Source organism: Anomalospiza imberbis, chromosome 22 (genome assembly GCF_031753505.1).
Source record: "Anomalospiza imberbis isolate Cuckoo-Finch-1a 21T00152 chromosome 22, ASM3175350v1, whole genome shotgun sequence".
Taxonomy (NCBI): domain Eukaryota; kingdom Metazoa; phylum Chordata; class Aves; order Passeriformes; family Viduidae; genus Anomalospiza; species Anomalospiza imberbis.
This window is the reverse complement of record NC_089702.1, coordinates 3,389,761-3,413,058: the sequence shown is the minus strand read 5'-3', so window position 1 is coordinate 3,413,058 and position 23,298 is coordinate 3,389,761. Positions and strand designations below refer to the sequence as shown.

General features: G+C 61.5%; 1 protein-coding gene across 1 annotated transcript; it reads left to right on the top strand.

Annotated features, from left to right (window-relative positions):
- Positions 1-3,350: 3,350 nt before the first annotated feature.
- On the top strand, positions 3,351-21,780 carry MED24 (mediator complex subunit 24). The gene is made up of 25 exons (XM_068212217.1): positions 3,351-3,752; positions 6,012-6,094; positions 6,613-6,651; positions 8,030-8,103; positions 9,177-9,400; positions 9,893-10,004; positions 10,506-10,656; positions 10,849-10,962; positions 11,624-11,671; positions 11,823-11,905; positions 12,242-12,328; positions 12,619-12,730; positions 13,292-13,434; positions 14,240-14,277; positions 14,893-14,975; positions 16,265-16,443; positions 16,547-16,646; positions 16,965-17,140; positions 18,140-18,404; positions 18,572-18,753; positions 18,993-19,086; positions 19,429-19,528; positions 20,967-21,044; positions 21,163-21,311; positions 21,442-21,780. The coding sequence occupies exons 1-25, from the start codon at positions 3,623-3,625 to the stop codon at positions 21,556-21,558; spliced, it is 2,961 nt and encodes a 986-aa protein (XP_068068318.1). The 5' UTR covers positions 3,351-3,622; the 3' UTR covers positions 21,559-21,780.
- Positions 21,781-23,298: the final 1,518 nt, after the last annotated feature.

Here is a 23,298-nt window from a genome sequence, read left to right as displayed (position 1 = left end):
TTCCTCCCCGGACTACACGTCCCGTCATGCCCGGGCTTAAAGCGACTCTGCCGCCCCCCGCCACCCCCGCCCGGAGCCCCGCAGCTCGGCCCTGGGACCCCCGGGGGGTTCAGTCTGGCCGCCCCCACCCCCCAGCCCCGTGGGTACCCCCCTCCCTGGGCTGCACAGGCGGTGCGGGGACACCCAGGGGATGAGGGGGATGGGGGTCTCCCGAGCATGAAGGCTTCTAGGAGAGGAGGGGTCCCCAGGGGATGAAGGCTTCCTCGGGAGGGATGTACCCAGGGGATGGTTTCCCATACTCGGGGGGCGCAGGCAACACCCGGGGAAGGGGGAGGGTCCCCACGGGCCAGCGGCTCTCGGGGCACGGTGCTGCTCAGAACGGGGACAACAAGGGGGCAGTGCTACCCGGGGAACGGGGATCTCTAGGGGATGGTGTTCCCCAGGTAATGAGAGTCCCCAGGGGAAGGTGGTCGCCAGAGGATGGGGTACCCAGGGGATGGAGGAGAGTGACACCGGGGACTGCTGCTGGGTGTCCCCACAGACCCCGATGGACCTCCTGCTGCCCCTGGTCCCCACAGGCCTGTGGTCCCCACGGCCCCCATCGATCCCCTGGTCCCCGGGTCACCCTGGGGCCCTCATCCGCATGGCTGGCGGTCCCAGCGTGGCGGGGCAGCAGCAGCGTGACGGCCCCCCCGTCCCTCCCCGCCTGTTCCGTACACTTTATCCTCAGCAAACACGGCTCGGCCACGGCCCCCCGCAGCCGTCTGCCCGCGATAAGGCTGTGGCTGAGCTTGCCTGCCCCCAGCCCATGGGGCTTGGTCATCTCAACACCACCTCATGTCCCCAGATCCCCCTGCCTGAGGCTGCCTGGCAGCCCCCATCCCATTGGGGAAACTGAGGCAGGGCTGGAGTTTGCCTGTGGCCCCTCTGGAGCATATAGACAGGCGCCTCTTGCACTCATCACCAGCTCCCCGTCCCCACTGAGGTTCCCCACAGGTCTCTCTGCACTGCCCCAGCAGGGTGGGGACCTCGTGCCCTGTGGCAGACCCTGATCTTGGGGGGATTTGGGATTTAGAGGGGCTGTGCTGCTCTTGGGGCGCAGGCCGTCGGCCGGAACATGCTCATTAAAATTCACCCCGCTGCTCTGTGGCAGACACTAAATATAGCCCCAAGTCAGCAGTGGTGCCCCCCAGGACGGGGATGACACCAGGGACCTCCATCCCCAGCACTGGACACCCACATGGGGCAGCACCCACCGCCAGCTGGGGGTTCCGGACAGCCCCATGGGGGTGTCCCCCTATCCCGGATCAGAGCCTTCACGCCCCACCAAACACCAGTCACCAGCCATGTGCCCCCCAGCAGGATGCGGCATCAGAGCTCCCAGCCATCCCAGTGACCCCGTGGGAAGGGGAAGCCCCTCACGCTGGCCCCCGCTCGCCCCTCGCTTGCCCCCGGCGCTGGGAACGGCCCCAACCCCTTCCGGCCCCCCCGGCCCCCCCGGCCCCGGGCCGGAGGCAGCTGTGCCGGGGCGCCCTGCCAAGGCGCCGAGGCCTCGACGCCTTCCCCCAACCCGGCCACCCCCGCGGCGCCCCGGGGAGCTGCGACCCCCCCCGAGCACACCCTGCCACCCCCGACCCTGCCAGCGCCACCACCCCCTGCCCCGGAGTTTGGGGGTGCTGTGGCAGGGGCTTCTCAGAGCCCCTCCTGCCTGGGGACCCCCGCGGTGTCTGTTCCCCGGCCAGCTGTGGGAAGTGGCCCCCCCTGCACAGGAAATCCCTCCTCATGGACAGGGCTCCCCCCGGCGGGACCCCCCCGTTGCCGGGGTCTCCCCCCCGCTGCCGGGGCCCCTCGCCGCCTGGGCAGCCGCTGGCCCGCCTAATCCCGGCCCCGGCCCGGGGGGATTTGCTGCGCCCCGGCCCCATGAATGATTAACCGGGGAATTAAGGGGCCGCGAAACTCCCCCCCCCCCGGAAAAGCGGGGGCAGTGGGTGACTGAGCTCCCACCCCAGCCCCCTGGGGGCCTTCACCCTGCTCCTGAGCCTTGGGGGTTCCCCTGGGGAATTCTGGGGGTACTGACAGTGTTGGGGGTGCTGAGGGTTTTGGGGAGGGGGGGCTGGGAGTGTTCTAGGGATGCAGAGGCCTGGGGGTATTTGGGTTGCAGGGGGTTCTGGGGATGCTGGGGTGCTGGAGGTGTTGGGGGGCTACCGGGGGCATTCTGGGGGGGTTGGTGTGCTAGGAGTACTTGGTGGGGGGCTGGCAGTTCTGGGGGGGCTGCCCCCCAGCCTTGCTCCCCATCCTCCCGTTGCCATGGCGACGGTTGGCACCATCCCTGGGGATATTTTTAGCTGCTGGTACTGCAGGGAGGGGATGGGGGTGGGGGGGCCAGCCCAGGCCCATGGCGGTGCCACGTGTGTGCACACACGTGTGTCTGCAGCACACGGCCGTGCACACCCGTGTGTGCCCATCCCTGCACTGGTACCCGTGCGTGCACACCTGCCCGGCGGTGCGGGTGTCTGCACGCGTGTGCAGGAACACACGCACGGGCGCACACCCACGCACTCCTGTGCGTCCGCACGTGTGAACACACCTGCCTGTGTCACACGCAGTCCTCGGTGCGCACCCGTGGTTGCACACGCGCACCTCTGTGCTCGCACGCCGGCGTGCACGCCTGCGCTCACGTGTGTGCACACCTGCACATCTGTGTACACGCATGGGCACGCACACAATCCTCTGTGCGTGCACACACTTGCACGCCGGCGCACGCACACAGAGAAACGCGCTGGTAGACCCGTGCTGCCACCCTAGAGCCTTTGCACACTCACCCATTTCGCACCATTTTTGCACATGATTTGTTTTTACACTCACCCCCTGTCTGTACATCCCCTGTTCTTACACTCGCCCTGTTTTTGCACGACTCCTCATTTTCACACTTACCCTCCCCCTCCCTTCCCCCCGTGTTTGTACCCCCGCACCTTTCCACACCCCTGCTATTTGCACACCCGCCCTTATTTGCACACCCCCGTGTTTGCAACCCCCCATTTTCACCCCGTGTTTGCACACACACCCTATTTGCACACTCACCTCCGGTGTTTGCACAGTCAAGTCCGATTTCCACTCTCAGCCCCACGTTTCAACACTCATCCCGTGTTAGCCCACCCTCCGCCGTTTGCTCACCCACACGGTGTTCGCACTCTCACCCCGGTGTTTGCACACTCGCCCCCCGTTTCCACCCACCCCTTGCACACTCACTCCCGCCCCCGCCCGGCCTAGCCCCCCGAACTACCACTCCCATCACCCCCTGCGCCCGCCGTGCCCCGCCGCCCAATCAGCGTGCGGCTTGTTGGCAGGTGCCGCAATGGCGGTGCCCAAGCGCTGAGGGCGGCGCCGGGCCGCGGTGAGGGGCGGCGGGACCCGGCGGGACCCGCGGGCACCGGACTTTGGGGACTTCGAGGGGCTCCGGGGCGGCTCCGAGCTCCTCAGGGCCGGGGAGCGGGCAGACACCCAGCTGCGGCCCTCCGAAGCCGCTGGGCCGCTTCCCCGCTCTCGCCGGCCCGCTCTGCCCGGCCCGGCGGGGTCAGGGCTCCGTCCCCCTCGCCTTGAGCTGTCCGTCCGCGGGGTGACCATGAAGGTGGTGAACCTGAAGCAGGCCATCCTGCAGGCCTGGAAGGAGCGCTGGAGCGACTATCAATGGGCCATAAACATGAAGCGGTTCTTCCCCCGCGGAGCCACCTGGGACATCCTCAACTTGGCAGGTCGGGGGGAGGCGGGGGGTTCCCCCTCCTTACTGGGCACACTGGGCTGTTTTGGGGGTCCCCACGCGTGTATTTGGGTGTTGCCCCCAGTGTTCCCCTCTTTGGGGTGTAGGCAGGGGTATTATGGGGTGCCTTGACGCATTTTGGGCTCCCCCTTCCCACACTGCTATTCACGCCAAAATTCCCGTTCCCAACCATGGCAGCCCATTCCCAGTTGTTGCCCACACCCCTTTCCCACCCCACTGGCTTCGTTTTGGGATCATTCCCTCCTTTTCCCCCATGGGAGGGTTCAGGGGTCGGCACAGCGTAGCTTTTGGGACACGAGAAGCAGCTTTGAGTTGAGCCAGGAGAGAATTAGGTTGGAAATTAGGAGAAATTTCTTCACTGAAAGGGTGGTTAGGCGTTGGAACAGGCTGTGGTGGAGTTACCATGTGGATGTGGCTCCAGGGCACTTGGGTTATGGTGAGATGCTCTTGGAGGTCTTTCCAGCATTAATGATTCCCTGATTTCCTGATTCTAGCACTGCACAGGAGCCAGGTGCTGCTCCCAAGGCTGCTTCCCAGCCCAATTCAAGGGCATTTCACAGAAATCCTGCCAAAGGCTAGGACTGGTTTAAAGATTTGCCAGGCTCTCTTGCTAATTATAGAAACTTGGTGCTGGGATTTTCCCTGTGCAGCAAGTCCCGGGATAAATAAACAGAGCTGCTGCTCCAGGGAGTTTAAAGGAACCAGCCCCACACAGGCAGCAGCTCTCATTCCTCTGAGTGTGAGGATCTTTCCCCTGTGCATGTTTTTCCCTTCTCTTCACGCTCCCATTGGATTTTCTGTCAGTGTCTTGTTTTTTGTCACACCCTGTCCCCACTGCTGAGCTGTCCCTGCTGGGTTTGTCATCTCTGAGGTGCGGCTGGAGGGGCCAAATGGAGCTGTGGCCGTGGGGAGATGGATTTGTTCTGGATGGATTTGCTGGGCGTGGGGGTGGTTGGCTTGAGGGCCAGTCCTGCTGCTGCCCAGCTGGTCCCCGGGGCTCCCAGGTGTCTGTTCCCACCCTGGTGGCACCGGCTTCTGCTCCTCTGGCAGTGAGGCCTGCGGGGTGCTTGGCTTGGGCTCATCTGTGTATCCCCAAAAACAGACGCAGGGAGGATAATTCCCTATTATTTCTGCAGGAATGGGTTTCTCCTGGCTCACATTTACCCAGGGCTCAGTGGCTTCTTTGGGGCAGCTCCTCTGCCAGGAGAGAAGGAGCTGTATCCCCTTTTCCTTTTGGGAGCCACACGGGCAGGACGCTGGCACTGACCCTGAGCATTGTGTGCACACAGAGAGAGCCCATTCCCGAGGTCCCGATGGCTGGAACAGCAGCTCCTTTCCTCACCACAGCCCCCAGAGCTGTCCTTTCCCAAGCTCGTGCCTTTCAGCTTGGAAGTACAAAGGAGGGAAAGCTGGCACGAGCTGCCGGGATCACGGCAGGGCCTGGCAGATCGCTGCTGACATGTCTGCAGCGGGGAGCAGCATGTGGCTGGCTCGTGGTGACACTCTGGGATGGGCTGGGGAGGGGATGGCTGCCACCAGCCTTCTGTCCTCATCCCAGACACTCTTGGCCCAGGATTCAGCCTTGGAGCGAGACCCAGGGAGTCTCCTTCTCCCGCACTCGGGATCTGGCGGTGGCTTCTCCTCCTCGGCTTTGGGGTGACAACTTCCCACCCGGCTGCTGCTCCCCCTTTCACATCTGGGTGCTCTGACCTACTTGCAGCCTGCGCCGCAGCCCGGGGCCTTCTTGGGGAGGTGCTTCCTGCACTCTGCCATGGTTCAAATGGGCAATTAAAGGCTTGGCTGAGCAGATGGGATGGGCAGAGCCCCTCGGGCCACCGAGGGCCAGACGGGCAGGGCTGCGCCCAGTGCAGGGGACTGGTGGCCCCAAGCTCAGCCCTAGGTGCCTGGGCAAAAGACACTCAGTGGAGGCTGCAGGAGCCTCCTGGCAAGAACTGGGAGGGAGGGGAATGTGGAGAGCAGCAGCAGCAGTTTCGGGGCTGGAGCGCTGAAGAGCTGTGTTAGCAGGAGGCTGCGAGCTCTGCCTGAATTATTCACCGGCTTGTGCCCGACAGGAATTGGAAAGTTGTGGGATTCAGTGAATTTAGGAGAAAACTGGTGTGGAGTCACTGTGGTTGGTACAGTTGGACTTTGCCAGCTTCCCTGTGGAATGAGGGGAGAACAGAGTGTGTCTGTGTGTCCCCATGTGCTGACCTGGGACCCTCTTTCCTTGCAGAGGCTCTCCTGGAGCAGGCCATGATTGGGCCGTCCCCAAACCCACTCATCTTATCCTACCTGAAATATGCCATCAGCTCCCAGGTAAGGACCTGCTGGTGCTGCTGAGGGGTCACCTTTGCAGCATCAGTAAGGTTGGGCAAAGCAGCTGGGGTGTTGATGGTGAGCAGGCATGCCACATCCCCCATGTGAGCCTCTCCTGGGCTGCGCAGATACCCCAAACCCCCATCTGAGCCTCTCTGGGGCTGGGGCAGACAGTGGAGGGCTCAGCGCGTGCCCTGGGCAGGGATGTTTCCATAAATAGCCTCTGCCATCGCCCAGGGTGGGAATTCTGCCCCCCGAGAGGCTCTGCACTCGCTGTGAGAGCCACACTTTGAAATCCTGGCATTTAATATCGCCTAAAGTTTGTGTGAAACACATCAGCGATCACCTAAAAATGTCTGTTTGGATTTGTGCCGGGTCAGCGCCCTGGCCCCGGCCCTGTCTGCGGTGACAGGCAGTGGGGCCGTGCCCTGACCTTGCCGTTCCTCAGCAACGAGCGAGCGCGGGGCCGGCACACAGCCCCTGTGACACCGCGCTTGTTTTGGCTTTCTCTGTTGTAGATGGTGTCTTATTCCACGGTGCTGATGGCCATCAGCAAGGTACGGCTCTGACAGGTGCTATCAGAGGTTTCACTCTTTACCCACAACCCCATGAATCCCTTTCCCTCCCCACAACTCCCACCAAATATAGGTCAAGTGGAAAGCGACATCCCGGGCTGAGTCAGCAGCGGGCAGACGGCGCAGATTAACGCCCGAGCTTTTCCATGTCCCCCTGGGGATGGGCTGCCGCGGGTCCCAGCGGGTTTTGGGGGTGTGAGCGCCTTGTCCCTCTGCCCTGGGGGGCCTGGCAGGCTCCCAGCCTGTGTGTAACCCCATCCCAACCACCGGAAACCACATCCCGCTGCGGCCGGCGGTGCTGGCAGCGCTGTGGGGATCGGAGCTGGCCGTGGAGGAGCTGCCAGGGCCTGGGCCATGCGGCTGTAGCCACACACCACGCTCAGCTGTGGCTTCCCATGGGTGCTCTGTGTCCCTGTGCTGCTTCCATGGGGACACTGAGCACCTTCCACGGCTGCCTCTGTTTGGTGTTGGGAAGGTCCTTGCAGGCTGTGACAGAACCCCCATCTCATCCTTGTCAGGGTCACCTCAGGCCCCCTACTCAGGGTGACCAAAGGAGGAATGATTTCAGGGAGAATGATTTCTCTTCCCCCACCTCGTTGTTGTTATGGGGATGGCAGGAGAACTTCGCTGGCAGTCAGCGTTGAAAATTTTGAGGGACTGCAGACTGAGCTCGGAGTTGTGCCGTGAAGCTCTGGCGAGGTGGGGACCCCTCCGGCGGTCCCAGCGCCGATGCGGGGGAGAGGGCGTGCTCCCAGGGGAGAGTAGAGCAGAACCCAGCCCAGCTCTGCTCCGAAGGACTCGGGCTCGTTGCTGTTAGCCGGTGCCGCCTCGCTGCCCGTTCGGAGGGGCGGGCACAGCGCTGACCTTGACAGCCGAGCCTTCCTCCTTCAGCGCAGCGTGGGCCCAGCGCGGAGCTGCGGGCAAGCTCCGGCCCGGCGGGGCTCCCCATCTGCTCCGGGAGAAGGCGGGGGGGGCCACGCTTCTGCTGCCCCCCGCCCCCAGCCCCGCGGCCGGCCGGGCTGTTGGCGCTGCCAGCCCCACCGAGCCGGGGGTGGGCAAGGGGCTGGCGTCCGGCCACCACCGCCGTGCCAGGACAGCGCAGCTCCGGCCTGAGGCTGCGGAGAAAACCCAGCCCCGGCCCTGCTGCCGCGGCCCCACCGCCTCTCGCCACCCCGGGAGGGCACGACCTGGCCGACAGACAGCTCTGACCTACTTCTCATTCAAGTGGCTTCTGGGCAGCTGCCAGGGGGAGTGTCCTGTGGCCGCAGAGCCTGGCCCGGCCCTGGAGGAAGGGCTTGAGTTTATGTCGAGCTGCCGGAGCAGTCCCCATCTGAAGCCTCTCTGTGTTCCCCTGCTCTAGTTCGATGACTTCTCCCGGGACTTGTGTGTCCAGTCGCTGTTGGAGATCATGGACATGTTCTGTGACCGCCTCAGGTACCGTGTGGCATTCCAGCACTGCCCTCTCTGCCCAGGTTGTGCCATGGCCAGAAACAGGAACCTGGGGAGCTGCAGCGGAGCCTGGGGGTTCTGTCTGATCCCAGAATACTCATCCTGGCAGAGGAAGGCAGGTTCCCCCTCCAGCTCTGTGTCCGTTACCAAGTTGCTGCCTCATGAGTGCCAGCACAGGGACAGCAGAGGAAATCCGAGCCCCACCAGCTTTGTGGGAAGCTGCCAGAAGCACCCCTTTTCTGAGATAAACCTCACTGTGGTTTCCTGCCCAGTTCAGGCAGATGGGGTGGGTGTAAAACCCATGGTCTGAGGGTCTCTATTTCCTTTCCCTCTGCACCTTCCCAGGCCCCAGCTGCATGTCCCAGTCTGGTCCTGCCTGTGCTGCCCCAGGCACTGCCTTGTTTTTTTCCCTTATGGTCTTCCGGTGGTGTGGCAGGACCCAGGGGAGTCCAGACAATTCAGGCCACAAAAACTTTTTTAGAAAGCTCAGAAATCTTCCTGTTAACCCCTGACAGCCTCTTCTGGGAGGTGGGAGCTTGTGGCAGGGACAGTGGGAGGAGAAGGAGGATGAGGAAGGCTCTTCAATGAGATGAAATGAAGCAGCAGCAATGAATATGCATCAGTGGCAGATGTTGACAAGGAGCTGTCGTTGGCCAACTGCGGAGCCGGCCCTTAATCCGCTCCTGCCTGCTCTGATCCTCTGCTTAATTTGATCAAAACTTCTGGCCCCGATGATTTGTGCATCAGGAGGGGAAAGCGTTCACCTCTCGCAGTGCGCTGATCAATGCTGAGCCTCTCTTAGCAAGATAATTTGATTAAAAGCTTGGAAAGTTTCCCTGTAGTGGAGAGGCCAGCGAGGAGGCTGCATGGTGGGGGGTGGGGGTGTCTCCTTCCCCCTGGCACAGCAGGAATGCTGGTGGGATGAGCAGGTTGGGATCTGCAGTAGAGGAGTGGGCTGGGAGCACAGAACTCGGTTTTGGGTTCCCCAGCCTACCCAAGGTCCGTGCCTCAGTTTCCACAGACACAGTGAGCATATTCCCACTTGTCTCCTGTCCCAGCTGCCATGGCAAGGCCGAGGAGTGCATCAGCCTGTGCCGGGCGCTGCTGAGTGCCCTCACCTGGCTCCTGCGCTGCGCCACCTTCTACGCCGAGAAGGTGAAGGAGCCGCTGGAGCAGGCGGCGGCGGAGAACCAGCTGAAGATGTGCCTGGAGCGGCTGGAGAAGGTGCTCAGCAGCACCAAGAACCGTGCCCTGATCCACATTGCCAAGCTGGAGGAGACGTGTATGTCCCTGCCCTGCGTGCTGGCCCTGGAGAGATGTCATTGCCACCTCTCCCTTCCCCCTGCCCGGCTCCTGCCGCATTGTCCCTGCAGCTCCAAGCCTATCCATCTTCCAGCCCTGTTGCTGTAACCGTCTTCTCCCTGGCTCTGTGCCACTCTCTGCCCCCTCCCCTCTGTGCTGCCTTTGGAAGAGGAGCAGAATTAATGTGAAGGCTGCATGAGCAGTTCCTGGGTGTGTGGCGAGCCCTGTGCTCTGACAGCCTGGCACAGCCCCACGCCTTCATCTGTGCCTGTGTCTGGCCAGGAGGCTGTGCCAGGCTGGCCTTGGGGTGGGACCTGCTGGGAGTACACAGACCCCTGGGTTGGGCTTGCATCACCAGTGGGGACTCCCAGCCTCTTCAGCCCATCTGGGCTGCTGTAGGCCTTGGAGCTGCCCTGCCTGGTTTCCCCATGTGCCACTGTCCCCTCACTGAATCCCTGCCTTCCCTCCCCAGCCTCCTGGAGCACCGTGGAGCAGTCCCTCGTCAAACTGGGAGAGAACCTGAACAACCTGGGCAGCTCCCCGCTGCGGAGCCAGGCTGATGACTGCGTGTCCCTCATCAAGAGGTGGCTGTGTGCTGCTGCCCCATGGGCTCAGGGGGCAGAATGGGTCTGAGCCTCACTCTGAGTCCCCCAAACTCCCTGCTGTGAGGACTGAGAGGCTCCTGCCTCTCTGCACACTGGCTCCCTGCTTCCCTGTCCCTTCCCAGCTCAGATCCCTGCTCCAGCAGGGGCTGCCCAGAGGAGAGAGGACAGGGCTAGTGGTGTGACAGGTTGCAGAAGAGTCTTACACAAGGGTTGTTCCTCTGGTGACCCTGAGACCTTTTACTATCCCTCAGCTGCTCTGGCCACACCAGGGCTGCTGTCCCTGCTCCGGATCCCCCTGGAATTGCTCCCAGGGCCCAAGGGCTTGGCTGTGCCTTGGAACTCCCAGGCACAGGTGTTCCGGTGTCCTGCCCCGGGGCAGCAAAGGTCAGGGGTTTGGCCAGGGAATGGGAGTGGGACAGGAGGAGCAGGAATCTGTCCCTGCAGGGCTCCAGTGACCCTGGGTTGTCCTCTTCCACCCAGCATCCCCACCATGCTCTCAGTCCACTCGGAGCAGCTGAACAAGACAGGCTTCCCCACCGTGCACGCCGTGGTGCTGCTGGAGGGCACCATGAACCTCACAGGAGAGACCCAGCCACTAGTGGAGCAGCTGATGATGGTGAAGAGGATGCAGGTACAGAAGTGACAGTGTGTTCTCCTCAGGCAGCCTGGGGCTGTGGGGCCAGGCCGTGTGCCTTCCCTGTGCTGGTCCTGGTCCAGGGGAGCGGCGGGAGCCCATCAACACCTCTGCAGGGGTTTGGCTGTGTTGGGGGATGTGCTTTGCTGCCAGCCCAGCACTGGGAGGGTTTGTGTGTGTGCTCCACAGCGCATCCCCTCCCCGCTCTTCGTGCTGGAGATCTGGAAAGCCTGTTTTGTGGGCCTGATTGAGTGTCCTGAGGGCACAGAGGAGCTCAAGTGGACGGCCTTCACCTTCCTGAAGGTAAGGCCCAGCCCCAGCGCCGAGTCCCTGCCCGCTGCTGTCCTTTTCCTGCAGGTCTGGCTCCTGCTGAGCCCTGAGGTCTGCCAGAGCAATCAGTCCTTCTTCCTTGCAGTGTGCCCCTTGGGGTGCCCACACCTCACAGTGTGCCCTTCGAGGCATCCCCACCCCACAGTGTGCCCCTCACCCACAGTGTGCCCTTCAGGATGCCCCTTAGGATGCCCCCACACCCGAAAACACACTCCTTCGGTTGTCCCACACCCCACATTATGTCCCCCACTTCTCACAATGTGCTCCTCAGGGTGCCCCCATTCCCCACAATGTGCCCCTTGGGGTCCATTCCCACCTGAGCCCACTCCAGCACTCCTGTTACCCACTGAGCATCAGCTTTGCTGTCAGGGGCCTCTTTTCAGCCCAGCCTCATTTTGTGTGGCAGAGTGAGTTTTCTTGAGATGTTATGAGGGAAATGTGGCTCCAGGTGATGGTGGAAGGACACCGTGGAGGGGAACAGGGGCACAAAGTCCCCTGCTCCAGAAATGCTGCTTTCCTGGGGCTGGGAGAGCAGCTGTGTGCAGCTGTGTTGGTGTGAACTGGTGCTGCTGGGGGGGTCCCAGCTGTGGAATGGGGTCTGCCCTCATGTCACTCTGTGCCCTGTGTCTTTCAGATGCCCCAAGTGCTGGTTAAACTCAAGAAGTATCCCCAAGGCGACAAGGTGAGACTGGAGGGCTGTGTGTGGGGGCTAGTCTGCATGGGGAGATATTCCCTGTCCCAAGAACCTTCCCTGATGGAGCAGGTGGGGACAGGGGGAGGTGGGCCCGTGCCAGTAGCGTGGTGAGCTGAGTGCTTGGCTTTGTGTTTGTCAGGATTTCACTGAGGATGTGAACTGTGCCTTCGAGTTCCTGCTGAAGTTGACCCCTCTGCTCGACAAAGCTGACCAGCGCTGCAAGTGAGTGCTCACCATGGCCAGAGCTGCCACGTAGCCACATGCCACAACCACCCTGTCCTCTGTGTGGGGTGCTGGCACAGCTCCTGGCAGGGCTGGGTTAGTTTCTAATCCCATTTCTTCTTCCTGAGGACGTGCTACTGCCACATGTGTGAGGCAGTGAGTGTGTGACAGCTGAGTCACGTGTGTGACACCCAGAGCTGCTCTGGACCCTGCAGCACCCTCAGAGGGGTGGGACAGGGCCAGGAGGGCAGCTCGTGAGTCCCCCTGCCCTGTGGCACTGTCTGGGGTGACAGGAATGCTGTTCTTGGGGCTACAGCTCTCTCCTCTCTCTTCCAGCTGCAACTGCATGAGCCTGCTCCTGCAGGAGTGCAGCAAGCAGGGGCTGCTCTCTGAGGCCAACATGAACAACCTCATCGACAAACGGTACCAAAGTCTGGAAAACCCCCACGAGTGGGGCTGGAACACCTGGTTTTGGTGGGGGCATGAGGGAGCAGTTGTGCCAGCACTGGGGGACTGCAGCTGGGACATACATGGTGGCCTGGGGGGGTGGGATGCTGCTTTTGGGACAGGTTGGGTACAGGCACGGTGTCCCCTCAGAGAGGCAGCTGGTGGTGGCCTGAGGCAGTGGCTGTCCCCTGAGGGTGCCACTGGGTGGAGGGAGGGAGGCAGGGTGATGGATTCCTACACACTGGCCCTTCTTTGGGGTCCCCCAGGGCTGCAGACAAGGAGAACTCTCCATCCCTGAAATCAGCCGAGAACGCCAACATCCAGCCAAACCCTGGGCTCATCCTGAGGGCTGAGCCCACTGTCACCAACATCCTGAAGGTGAGTGCCCTTCTGCAGCCATGCTGGGCTGGCTGGGCTCAGGCCTGGAGCCCTTTGCCAGCAGCATCAGTCTAACCAGGCAGCCAGCGTGGTTGGGAGGCGCCGGATTTCTGCCTGCCCTGGGGTGGAGTCGTGGAGGAATCACTCGAGCCTTGCTGCTTCATTGTGGAGATGAGGAGCTCCCCTCCTCCTTCCCAGGAAGCTGGAGGAGCTGTCAGGTGGCATGTCATCAGTGCCAGCAGCCTAAGCCCAGCCAGCTCTGCCCGTCCCGCTCAGCAGCTCTCTCTGTGCATCTCCCCTGTTCCCTGGGGACTCCCTGTGTCCTTGTGTCACTCTGGTTGTTTTGCTGCTATTGAGTGACAGGGGAGGTTTTCCTGCTTGTGGCAGGGGCTCAGAGGTCTCCATCCCACCTCTCCCAAGTCCAGCAGGTCCCTGCTCCTCAAGGTCTCAGGGACAGCTCTTGCAGCTGATCAGCTCTGTATCCTGAAAGCTGGAGTTTGCTGCTGCTCTGTAGCACACATTCCCCATGACTTCCATTTCCTCTTACTTTTATGCTTGCAGACCATGGATGCGGATCACTCCAAGTCCCCCGAGGGCCTGCTGGGGGTCCTGGGTCACATGCTGTCTGGGAAGAGCCTAGACTTGCTGCTGGCAGCGGCAGCAGCCACTGGGAAGCTGAAATCCTTCGCTCGGAAGTTTGTCAAGTGAGTGTCCACCTGGGTGGCACTGTGACTGGTGGCCAGGGGGCTGGGGGGAACAGGCAGCCCCCTAAACTACCCCCTAGACAGGGCTGGATGTGCCTGTGGCCGTGTGGAGCACTGAGGAGGGCTGGGATCTCAGGGATGCTGCACCCCACAGCATCCCATCTTTGCCTCTGCATGCACAGGACAGAGAATTGGAGCCAGGCTGGTTGTTCAGAAAACTGAAGGCTATGGCTGAGCCCTGGATCCAGGGCAGCGTGTCCTTGCCTTCTGCAGACACGCGTGTCCTGGTTAGTGCGCATGCACCAGCACACACGTGGGGCTGTGTGATGGGCTCCCCCAAGGTGGCTTGACCAGCCTCGGGGTGCATGGGGGGGTCTGGGTGTGTGTGCTCTGAAATGCCCACAGAGCTGGCCCTGGGGAGAGCCCACTGGTGTGGGGTGAGCAGCTTGGCTAGACCTGTGTGGCCACAGGTGACTTGTCCCTGTGGTGCTGGAGGGTGTCTGCACAGCTGGGCCTTGCATCTCCTGCCCCTCTGTGCTGGGCTAGAGTTTGGGGGGTGTGCAGGCCAGGCAGGCCCCTGCTTGTCTCAGGGTTGGGAATTGTCTGGTTGGACTGATAATGCCACCTGGCCACAGGTGACTTGTCCCTGTGGTGCTGGAGGGTGTCTGCACAGCTGGGCCTTGCATCTCCTGCCCCTCTGTGCTGGGCTGGAGTTTGGGGGGTGTGCAGGCCAGGCAGGCCCCTGCTTGTCTCAGGGTTGGGAATTGTCTGGTTGGACTGATAATGCCACTCTCTGCCCCTCCAGGCTGAATGAATTCACCAAGCAAATCACTGGAGAAATCTGTGAGTGCGTGTTCGTCCGTGCGTGGGGTGACTGGAGCTGTGCCTCCCCTGCTGCCCGTGCTGGGATGCTCTGGGATGCTCTGGGGCCTGGCTGGATTAAACTGGGACTGGCTGTGACCACGGAGCAAGCTGAGCTGTGCCAGGCCTGGATGGGGGTGCTGGCAGGGAGGGGGCCCTGTGCCAGCAGGGATTCTGGGGACACACTGCCTTCATGTGCATGTCCATCCCAAATCTGGGGTGTTCCCGTGGGCTTCCTCTCCCCATCTGAGCCTGGGGGCCCCTTGGCTCCCTCCCTGGAAGGGGTGATGTGTCAGCACAGCCCAGATAAGGACTCTGACTCTGTGTGATGAAACTTGTGGAGTGCTCTGACCTTCCATGGTGAGGGGGGCCCCGCTTGGGCTGGGGCTGCCCAGAGGGAGGCCAGAGCTGCTCTGGGAGCTCAAGCAGAGGCAGATGAGGTGGGGGGAGGCACTTGGCACATCCCTTTGTTCACACTGCGGGGGTTAGAAACTCTGTGTGGGGGAAGCAGGGCCCTGGCCCCCATGCTTGTGGGGTTCTGCTTCCCTCCTCCTGTTGAGGCCAGAGAGCCCAAGGTCTTTATTTCTCCTCCCTCAGCCAAGAGTGGCCCAGTCCGGGCTCTGCTCTTTGACATCTCCTTCCTCATGCTGTGCCATGTGGCCCAGACCTATGGCTCAGAGGTAAGGATCCTCTGAGAGGATGAGAGGGTGGGACTGGATCCTGTGAGGGAAGAGAAGGATGAGGCTGGATCCTAAGCGGAGCTCTCAACCTGCCAGCTCAGCCCCTGCGCTGCTGCAGCCTATCAGCCTCCTCTAGTGGCCAGCCTGCCACTGTCCCTCCTGTCCCTCCTGTCCCTGCAGCCACTTCATAGCCCAAGGCACAGCATCCAGTGCCTGTCACCTGGAAATCTGTCCCTGGGGCTCTCTGGGTGCCAGGTGACGGAGCAGGACTTGGGCTGTGCTCCACTGATGGGCGGTGGAATCAGTGGGAATGCTGCTTCCAATGGCCTTGGAGCTCACCAGCCCACTCCCAGTTTGCCCCTCTAGTTTGGCACTGGTTGGCTGGGGGGTTGCATGGCCAGGCAGTGTCAGCCCTCCCTGTCCAAGGAGGAACTCCCAGCCCTGCTCAGGAAGCAGCACTTTGGTTGCATGAAAATTTTCCAGGTTTCGACATCTGTGTGTGTTGGGAGGCGAAACGATACCGAAACACTGGGAATGCAGAGAGGGGGAGAGGAGGGTCCTGCCCAGCCAGCCCTGGGAGCAGGGAGGGGGGACCAGGCAGGGATGGATGTGCCCAGGGCTGTCCAATGAGATCTCATCTCCCCCTCCCAGCCCAGTGACTTTCCTGCCCAGCTGCTGCTGAACAGATGTGCGAAACTTTTTTGGACAAAAATAGTGTCCCCTGGGTGACACAGGCTGAGGGGAGGAAGTGACGTGTGGGGTTCCCAGCTCATGGCCCCCACAGGACCCTCCCAGCTGGGCTGTGTGACCCCGGCCCCAGGGGCCCTATGGGTGGCTTGGTGGGGTGGGGGGGACAAGGGACTTGTTTGAGTTGGACACGGTGACCCCGTGGGGTCTGGCAGCTGGCCTGGCATCTCTCCTCTCAGCTGGGCTGCGTTCTGCTGGGGAACCCCCTGGTATTAGGGGAAACCACAGCCCACAGAGGGGAAACCAGTGCCTCCGAGAGGCTTACCAGTGCCCTGCTGGGGCCTGACCAGTGCCTGTCTCTCCCTCCGGGCCACAGGGCGGCGCTGTTCCCACGGCCATGAGCACCCCGGGGTGGGGGACACACCCCAGGGTGGGGGACAGACCCCAGGGTGGGGGACAGACCCCGGGGTGGGGGACACACCCCAGGGTGGGGGACACACCCCGGAGTGGGGGACAGACCCCGGGGTGGGGGACACACCCCAGGGTGGGGGTCCCCAGCAGGGTCCCTGGGAGATGCAGACCCCGTGTTGGTTCCTTTCCAGGTGATCCTGTCGGATTCCAACCCTCCAGGCGAGGTGCCCTTCTTCGAGACCTGGATGCTGACCTGCATGCCCGAGGAGGGGAAGATCCTCAACCCCGACCACCCCTGCTTCCGCCCGGATTCCACCAAGGTGGAGTCCCTGGTTGCCCTCCTCAACAACTCCTCCGAGATGAAGCTGGTGTAAGAGCCCACTCATGTGCCCACTCTGCCAGGTCTGGGGGGAGCCCCCAGCCCAGCTCCCTGGCCCCACAGCTGTGTCTGAATCCCCATCTCTCCCCAACAGGCAGATGAAATGGCACGAGGTGTGTCTGAGCATCTCAGCCGCCATACTGGAGATCCTCAATGCCTGGGAAAATGGAGTCCTCACCTTTGAGTCGATCCAGGTGGGGCTGGTGGGGTGCAGAGTGGAGCTGTGCTGTGTTCTGAGGAGGAACCAAGGGTCCAGAAGCTCTGGGGTACCCTGTTCTCCTGCCCTGATCGCTCTGGCAGCTGCCTTGGAGCTTGCTGTGACTTGGAAGTGGGGAACTGATGTGGCTCCAGCCCCTTGTTCCTGCTCCAAACTGCCCTGTGGGTGGCAGGGACAGTGTCACCCATGGAGGAGAGAATGGCTTGGACCCTGCAGTCAGGACCCACAGCTCTAGGAGGTGATGGCTGTGCATCCACCTGGCTGTGCTCATCCTCTGCTCTGTCTCCTCTCTTAGAAAATCACGGAAAACATCAAGGGGAAGGTGTGCAGCATGGCAGTGTGTGCCGTGGCCTGGTTGGTGGCCCACGTCCGCATGCTGGGCCTGGATGAGCGGGAGAAGTCCCTGCAGATGATCCGGCAGCTCGCCACCCCCCTGTACGGAGAGAACACGCTCCAGTTCTACAACGAGCGGTGAGCTCGGGGACACGGGCCTGTTCCTGCCCCGCAGCTGCTCCCCAGTGCCACATCTCCTGCCCTGCTTCTCCTTTTCCACTTCCTGATTCTGTGCCATCTCCTGCTCTGCTTCCACTTCCCAGTTCCATGCTGCCTCCTGCCCCGTTTCCACTTTCCAGTGCCATTGTCTCCCGCCCTTCTTCCTCTTCCCAGTGCCATGCCATCTTCCTGGTGCTGTGCCATCTCCTGCCCTGCTGTCCCTTGCCAGTGCTGTGCCATTCTCTGTGCCCTGCTGTCCCTTCCCAGTGCTGTGCCATTCTCTGTCTCTGTGCCCTGCTGTCCCTTGCCAGTGCTGTGCCATTCTCTGTGCCCTGCTGTCCCTTCCCAGTGCTGTGCCATTCTCTGTCTCTGTGCCCAGCTGTCCCTTCCCAGTGCTGTGCCATTCTCTGTCTCTGTGCCCTGCTGTCCCTTGCCAGTGCTGTGCCATTCTCTGTCCTGCTGTCCCTTGCCAGTGCTGTGCCATTCTCTGTCCTGCTGTCCCTTGCCAGTGCTGTGCCATTCTCTGTGCCCTGCTGTCCCTTCCCAGTGCTGTGCCATTCTCTGTCTCTGTGCCCTGCTGTCCCTTCCCAGTGCTGTGCCATTCTCTGTGCCCTGCTGTCCCTTGCCAGTGCTGTGCCATTCTCTGTCCTGCTGTCCCTTGCCAGTGCTGTGCCATTCTCTGTCCTGCTGTCCCTTGCCAGTGCTGTGCCATTCTCTGTCTCTGTGCCCTGCTGTCCCTTGCCAGTGCTGTGCCATTCTCTGTCCTGCTGTCCCTTCCCAGTGCTGTGCCATTCTCTGTCTCCTGCCCTGCTGTCCCTTCCCAGTGCTGTGCCATTCTCTGTCTCTGTGCCCAGCTGTCCCTTCCCAGTGCTGTGCCATTCTCTGTCCTGCTGTCCCTTGCCAGTGCTGTGCCATTCTCTGTCTCTGTGCCCTGCTGTCCCTTCCTGGTGCCCGCCTGACGCCGTCTCTCTGCCCCAGCGTGGTGATCATGAGCTCCATCCTGGAGCACATGTGTGCGGACGTCCTGCAGCAAACGGCCACGCAGATTAAATTCCCTTCCACTGGCATGGACACCATCCCCTACTGGAATCTTCTGCCCCCCAAGAAGCCCATCAAGGAGGTGCTGACCAGCGTGTTCACCAAGGTGCTGGAGAAGGGCTGGGTCGACAGCCGCTCCATCCACATCTTCGACACCCTGCTGCACATGGGGGGGGTGTACTGGTTCTGCAACAACCTGGTCAAGGTATGAGGGGGCAGGAGGGACCCCTAGTGCTGGGCAGGGTGCTGAGCCCAGGACTGATGGGTGTAGTTTGTGTTCCCAGTGTCCTGGGTGTCCCTGGGCTGGGTGTTGGGGCAGTGCTGGCACTGGAGGGGAGTGGGGCGGGCCCACCTCTCCCCTTCACCCTGCAGGAGCTGCTGAAGGAGACACGGAAGGAGCACACGCTGAGGGCTGTGGAGCTCCTCTATGCCATCTTCTGCCTGGACATGCAGCAGCTGACACTGACACTGCTGGGCCACATCCTGCCCAACCTGCTGACAGACTCCTCCAAGTGGCACACCCTCATGGACCCCCCTGGGAAGGCCCTGGCCAAGTAAGACCCCAGAGCAATGGAGACTGTCTCCTCAAGGCCTGTTTGGGGAGATGGGGGATGGTCTGTGCTGGGATGAGAATCTCAGCTGCCCAAATCCCACTCTGGCTTTGGCGGTGCCAGCAGTTCCCACTCTGGTCCACATTTCCTGCTGTCCCACTCCGAAGAGGAAGCTGCCATGTCCCACACCCCATTGTCAGGTGGGCTGGCAGCACCTGGCCATGTCCCTGCTCTGTCCCCAGGCTCTCTGTTTGGTGTGCCCTGAGCTCCTACTCCTCCCACAGCAAGGTCCAGGCCTCGGCCCGGCAGAAGAAGAGGCACCGGGAGGACATTGAGGTGTGTCTGGGTGGAGCAGGGGCTGGCTTGGGGCTCTCTGTGCCCCAAAGCAGCAGTGGCTGGGGAAGGTGAGGGTGGCAGGAATGGGTGCGTAGAGCCAGACTCCCTGCCCAGCTTTTCTGGGTTCTCTGAGGCCTTCCAGCCTTAAAATTCAGGATTCTCCCTTCTCTTTTCTGGGCATGGGGCTGTAACAAGCTGGTCAGCGTGTGTCCAGCCCAGACTGGGGTGCTCTGGGTGACCAGAGATCAGATCTTGGGCCGTGGGGCTGTGCAGAGCCCAGGGTGGGTCACCAGCCCTGTGCAGGGTGAGGGGCTGGTGGGGCTGACCCCCCTCTCCCCCCAGGATTACATCAGCCTGTTCCCGCTGGATGACACACAGCCTTCCAAGCTCATGCGGCTGCTGAGCTCCAACGAGGAGGATTCCAACATCCTCTCCAGCCCCAGTAAGTGCAGGAGGGGAGGGAGGACAGCTCCCCTGCCTTGCTGTCCCTTTTGGGAGTGAAATGTGTATTTGCACAAAACTCCCTCTCAAACTGGCTGGGTGAGGATTTAGAGCTCTCAAGTGGTTTTTGAGTTATCTTGAAGTTTCTGCATTTGGGAAAGGTGAATTTCTCTATTTTTCTGATCAGAACAACTTAAAAGGGTGACATTACCCCTTCCTTTCATGCCAGTGCCCCACAACGGAGGGGCCCAGAAGGGCTTTGTGTCCCTCCAGCCACCCGTCATGGGACCACAGCTGGAGGTGACATTCCTGATGTCTGGGGCCAAATCCTGACATTCCACTGCTGTTAACAAGACTGGAGCAGAGCGGATGAGGCCCCTGGTCACGTCCCTGTCCCTGCAGTGTCACGGCTTGCGACAGCTCCAGCAGGGGATTTACTGGGGGGGGTCCATGTCCTGCCCAGGGGGTGCTGTCACAGTTCCCACATACATTGTCCACACTCCTGGGCAGTGAGTCAGGACATTCTCAGGTCATTGTTTCTCCCTTTATCCCAAATGACTCTATATATTCGTTTTCGACACACCCATTGACCTTCGGTTTCAGTTGGTTTCATTACTGTTGAAATATGGGCTTTTCCCTTTATTTCACTTATCTTCTTTTACCTCCTGAGGCAGTCCCACCTCTTCCCAGTGACATTCAGGACTTTTTTGGGCTATTTGCTGCAGTGATGTGGAAATGCCGCTTCCTGCAGCCACCGTGTAGCTCATGTGATTCCATGAGAAAAGTGTGGGAGGGCTTTCTTTTTCTGGTGAGCATCCTCAGAGCAGCACAAGGTGGATCCTGCAGATTTGGGCAGGGGCCGTGGGGTGTGCACAAGAGCCTTCCCAAGGGGATTCCCATCCCGTTGGAGCGGACCTGACCCAGTTCTTCCCACAGGAGTGCCCAGTAGTGCTTCACAGCTGGGGTCAGCTCAATCCTTCTGGTCTGTCCCAGGATTTGCTGCTAGATTTGGACGTGCTTCAGCTCTGATAGCTGGATTGCACCCTGACAGTGAGGTGGGAGGGCTGCTGTGCAGCTGTTGAACATCTGGCTTGCACACAGGATGTGTAATGTGTGTGTCACTGCTGTTCTCCTCTGCTGCTGATCGTGACACCACGTGTCACACTCCAAAAGCAGTGTGGGAAACCTGCCTGGGCTCCATGTGGCAGAGGGGACAGGGACGGGGCAGAGATCCTCTGTGCTGTGTTTCTGGGGTGCTCTGCTGGCACAGACTGTCAGGTACAGGTGGCCTAAACCTCTTCTGCTCCACAGGGTTGCCTCATGGCAAAGCCCCTCCCAGAGCTGGCTGACCTCGAGTGGCCAGAGCTGGCCAGCGTGGGCACGTTGGCTCAGCCAAGGGGGCCATGAGGCTGTTCCTGACTCTGTGCTCCTGCCCACAGATCGCTCCATGAGCAGCTCACTCTCTGCCTCCCAGCTCCACACCGTCAGCATGAGGGACCCGCTGAACCGGGTGCTGGGTAAGGTGGGGATGGGTCCGTGGGGTCACATCCAACCACTGGGACACCAGTGGGAAGTTCAGGCCACCCGCCGCCTCCCAGAAGTGACCTGACTGTTGCTCTCTCCCTGTCCCCACAGCAAACCTCTTTCTGCTCATCTCTTCCATCCTGGGGGCCAAGACAGCTGGCACCCACACCCAGTTTGTCCAGTGGTTCATGGAGGAGTGTGTGGAGTGCCTGGAGCAGGGCAGCCGTGGGAGCATCCTTCAGTTCATGCCCTTCACCATGGTGGGTCCAGCAGCTGTGACACCCCTGGTGTGACACTCCCTGCTTGGGGAGTGCCCCAGGGTCCCACAGGATGAGCACATCCCAGGCTCCTGGTGACACTCACCTGTGCTTCTCCTCTGTCCCTGGGCAGGTTTCAGAGCTGGTGAAGGTGTCCACCATGTCCAGTCCCAAAATTGTCCTGGCCATCACTGACCTCAGCCTGCCCCTGGGCCGCCGCGTCGCCGCCAAGGCCATCGCTGCGCTGTGAGCGGGGCTGCTCCGGCCAGGGGGGATCCCTGAGGAGCCCAGGGATCTCCCTGGTGGTCTGGATGGCTGGGATGGCCTCTGTCACTGCAGCTGCTGGAGGGCTGCTCCCTTGGCACACGGAGCCCTCTCCTTGCTCTGCCTCATGGCAATTTTGAGACTGAGACACCTCCTAATTTTTTTTTTTTTTTTTTTATTCTATAAATCAATCCTTTTGTACAACCAGCTTTTGCCTCATCTCATTTGGGCTTCTGGGGTACCCCAAAAACTCCTCGATTCTGGGGGTGATGGGGAGCAAGTGGCCAAGCCCTGTGCTGGGAAAGAGGAGAAATCTCCTTCACCCTGTCCTGGAGCTGAGAGTGGGTGGTGGGCTGCCTGTGGTGCTCTGACTGGGAGTGGGCACTGTGCTGGGTGGAGCAGGGATGCTTCCCTGCTGTGCCGTCAGCCACAAGCGGGATCTTGTTGGGAATTCTGCCACGTGAGTGTGAGTGCTTTTTGGAATTCCTCCCCATGAGTGGGAGCTCTTGTTGGGAGTTCTCCTCCCCGTGAGTTCAGTCTGTGGTGAGCACGGCACGGGCAGTGGGTGAGTAACTGTGGCCTCGCCAGCACCACAGCGGCCTCGTGCTGGGACAGGCTCCCCTAGGACTGTCCCAACACCCTGCCAACTGCTCCAGCAGTGAGTCCTCCAAGAGCTGTCATGAACTCTTGTCCCCAAGGGAGTGGCAGTGCCAGGATGGCTGCACCTCTGGCCCCTTCCTCTGGTGTTGACTCACAAGAAAGGGGAAAGCAAGGCCAGCAGGCACTGGCCCTTCCCTCAGGGCACCGTGACTCGGAGCCCAATCCTGGGGCTGGGCTGTGCCTCTGCCCCCTCGGCACCACTGGGGTTCCCAGCCCTGTTTTGGGAGGCTCTGAAGGGAGATGGGGCACAGGGGGATCCTGGAGCTGCAGAGGTTGGGTCAGTGCTGGCCAGGGAAGAGGCAGCGGGATGGTGGCTCAGGGCTGGGCTGACCCCGTCTGATCCCAGGATGAGCTCAGCTCCTGGCAGCCCCCAGGCTTTGCTGGAGGGAGAGACCCCGATGCACTTGGGGGAGCTGCGGGTGTTGCTGGTCCTTGGCCTTCACACACAGAGCATCCTCCCCCTTCCCTGGCCCCAGGGGTCCAGCCCCTGGTCCCGATCTGGGGAGCAGCTGCGGGGCTGGGTGGGATGGATAATGGAGCCGTGGCACACACCGGGGTGGGCCGGGATAGCTTCACCGAGCCTGACACTGGTGTGAGTCCCACCCTGAGCTGGCACCGACCTGCCCGGGCACCTCTGCTCGCCCAGGGGCGGCTCTTTACCGTTAGCCCTGAGCAAAGAGCAGGACCTGGCGTGGCCTTCCCAGCTCTGTCAATATTTGCCGAGGCAGCTCCATGCCTGGCGTTGGCACCGGCGCTTCCCCTTACAGGAAAGGGCTGGAGCAGGAGAAGGGCTTTTCTGTAAGCAGCCGTGAGGTGGGGGGAGGAAGGAGGGAACTGCCCACCCCGTGGGTGAGGGCTTCCCCCTGGCAGTTCGTGACCTTGGGGCTCCAACCTGTGCCAGCCCCTGCCCAGGGCTGGAAGTTGGGAGGCAGGAACTGGGAGCCCTGGCACCCCCAGCACTGGGCTGTGTCCCTGTGTGGCTGGGATGAGTGTGGCGAGGGATGCTGGTGGTCATGGGATGTGAGCGTGGGCCCAGTGGCAGGAAATGGGGCTGGTGAAGCTGGGA

Excerpts from the sequence above, each read along its gene's own strand:
- MED24 (XM_068212217.1), top strand. The coding sequence starts at position 3,623 with ATGAAGGTGGTGAACCTGAAGCAGGCCATCCTGCAGGCCTGGAAGGAG. Across the intron at positions 10,963-11,623 it reads CGGCCTTCACCTTCCTGAAG|ATGCCCCAAGTGCTGGTTAA; the intron begins GTAAGGCCCAGC and ends TGTGTCTTTCAG. Across the intron at positions 16,444-16,546 it reads TCCTCCGAGATGAAGCTGGT|GCAGATGAAATGGCACGAGG; the intron begins GTAAGAGCCCAC and ends TCTCCCCAACAG.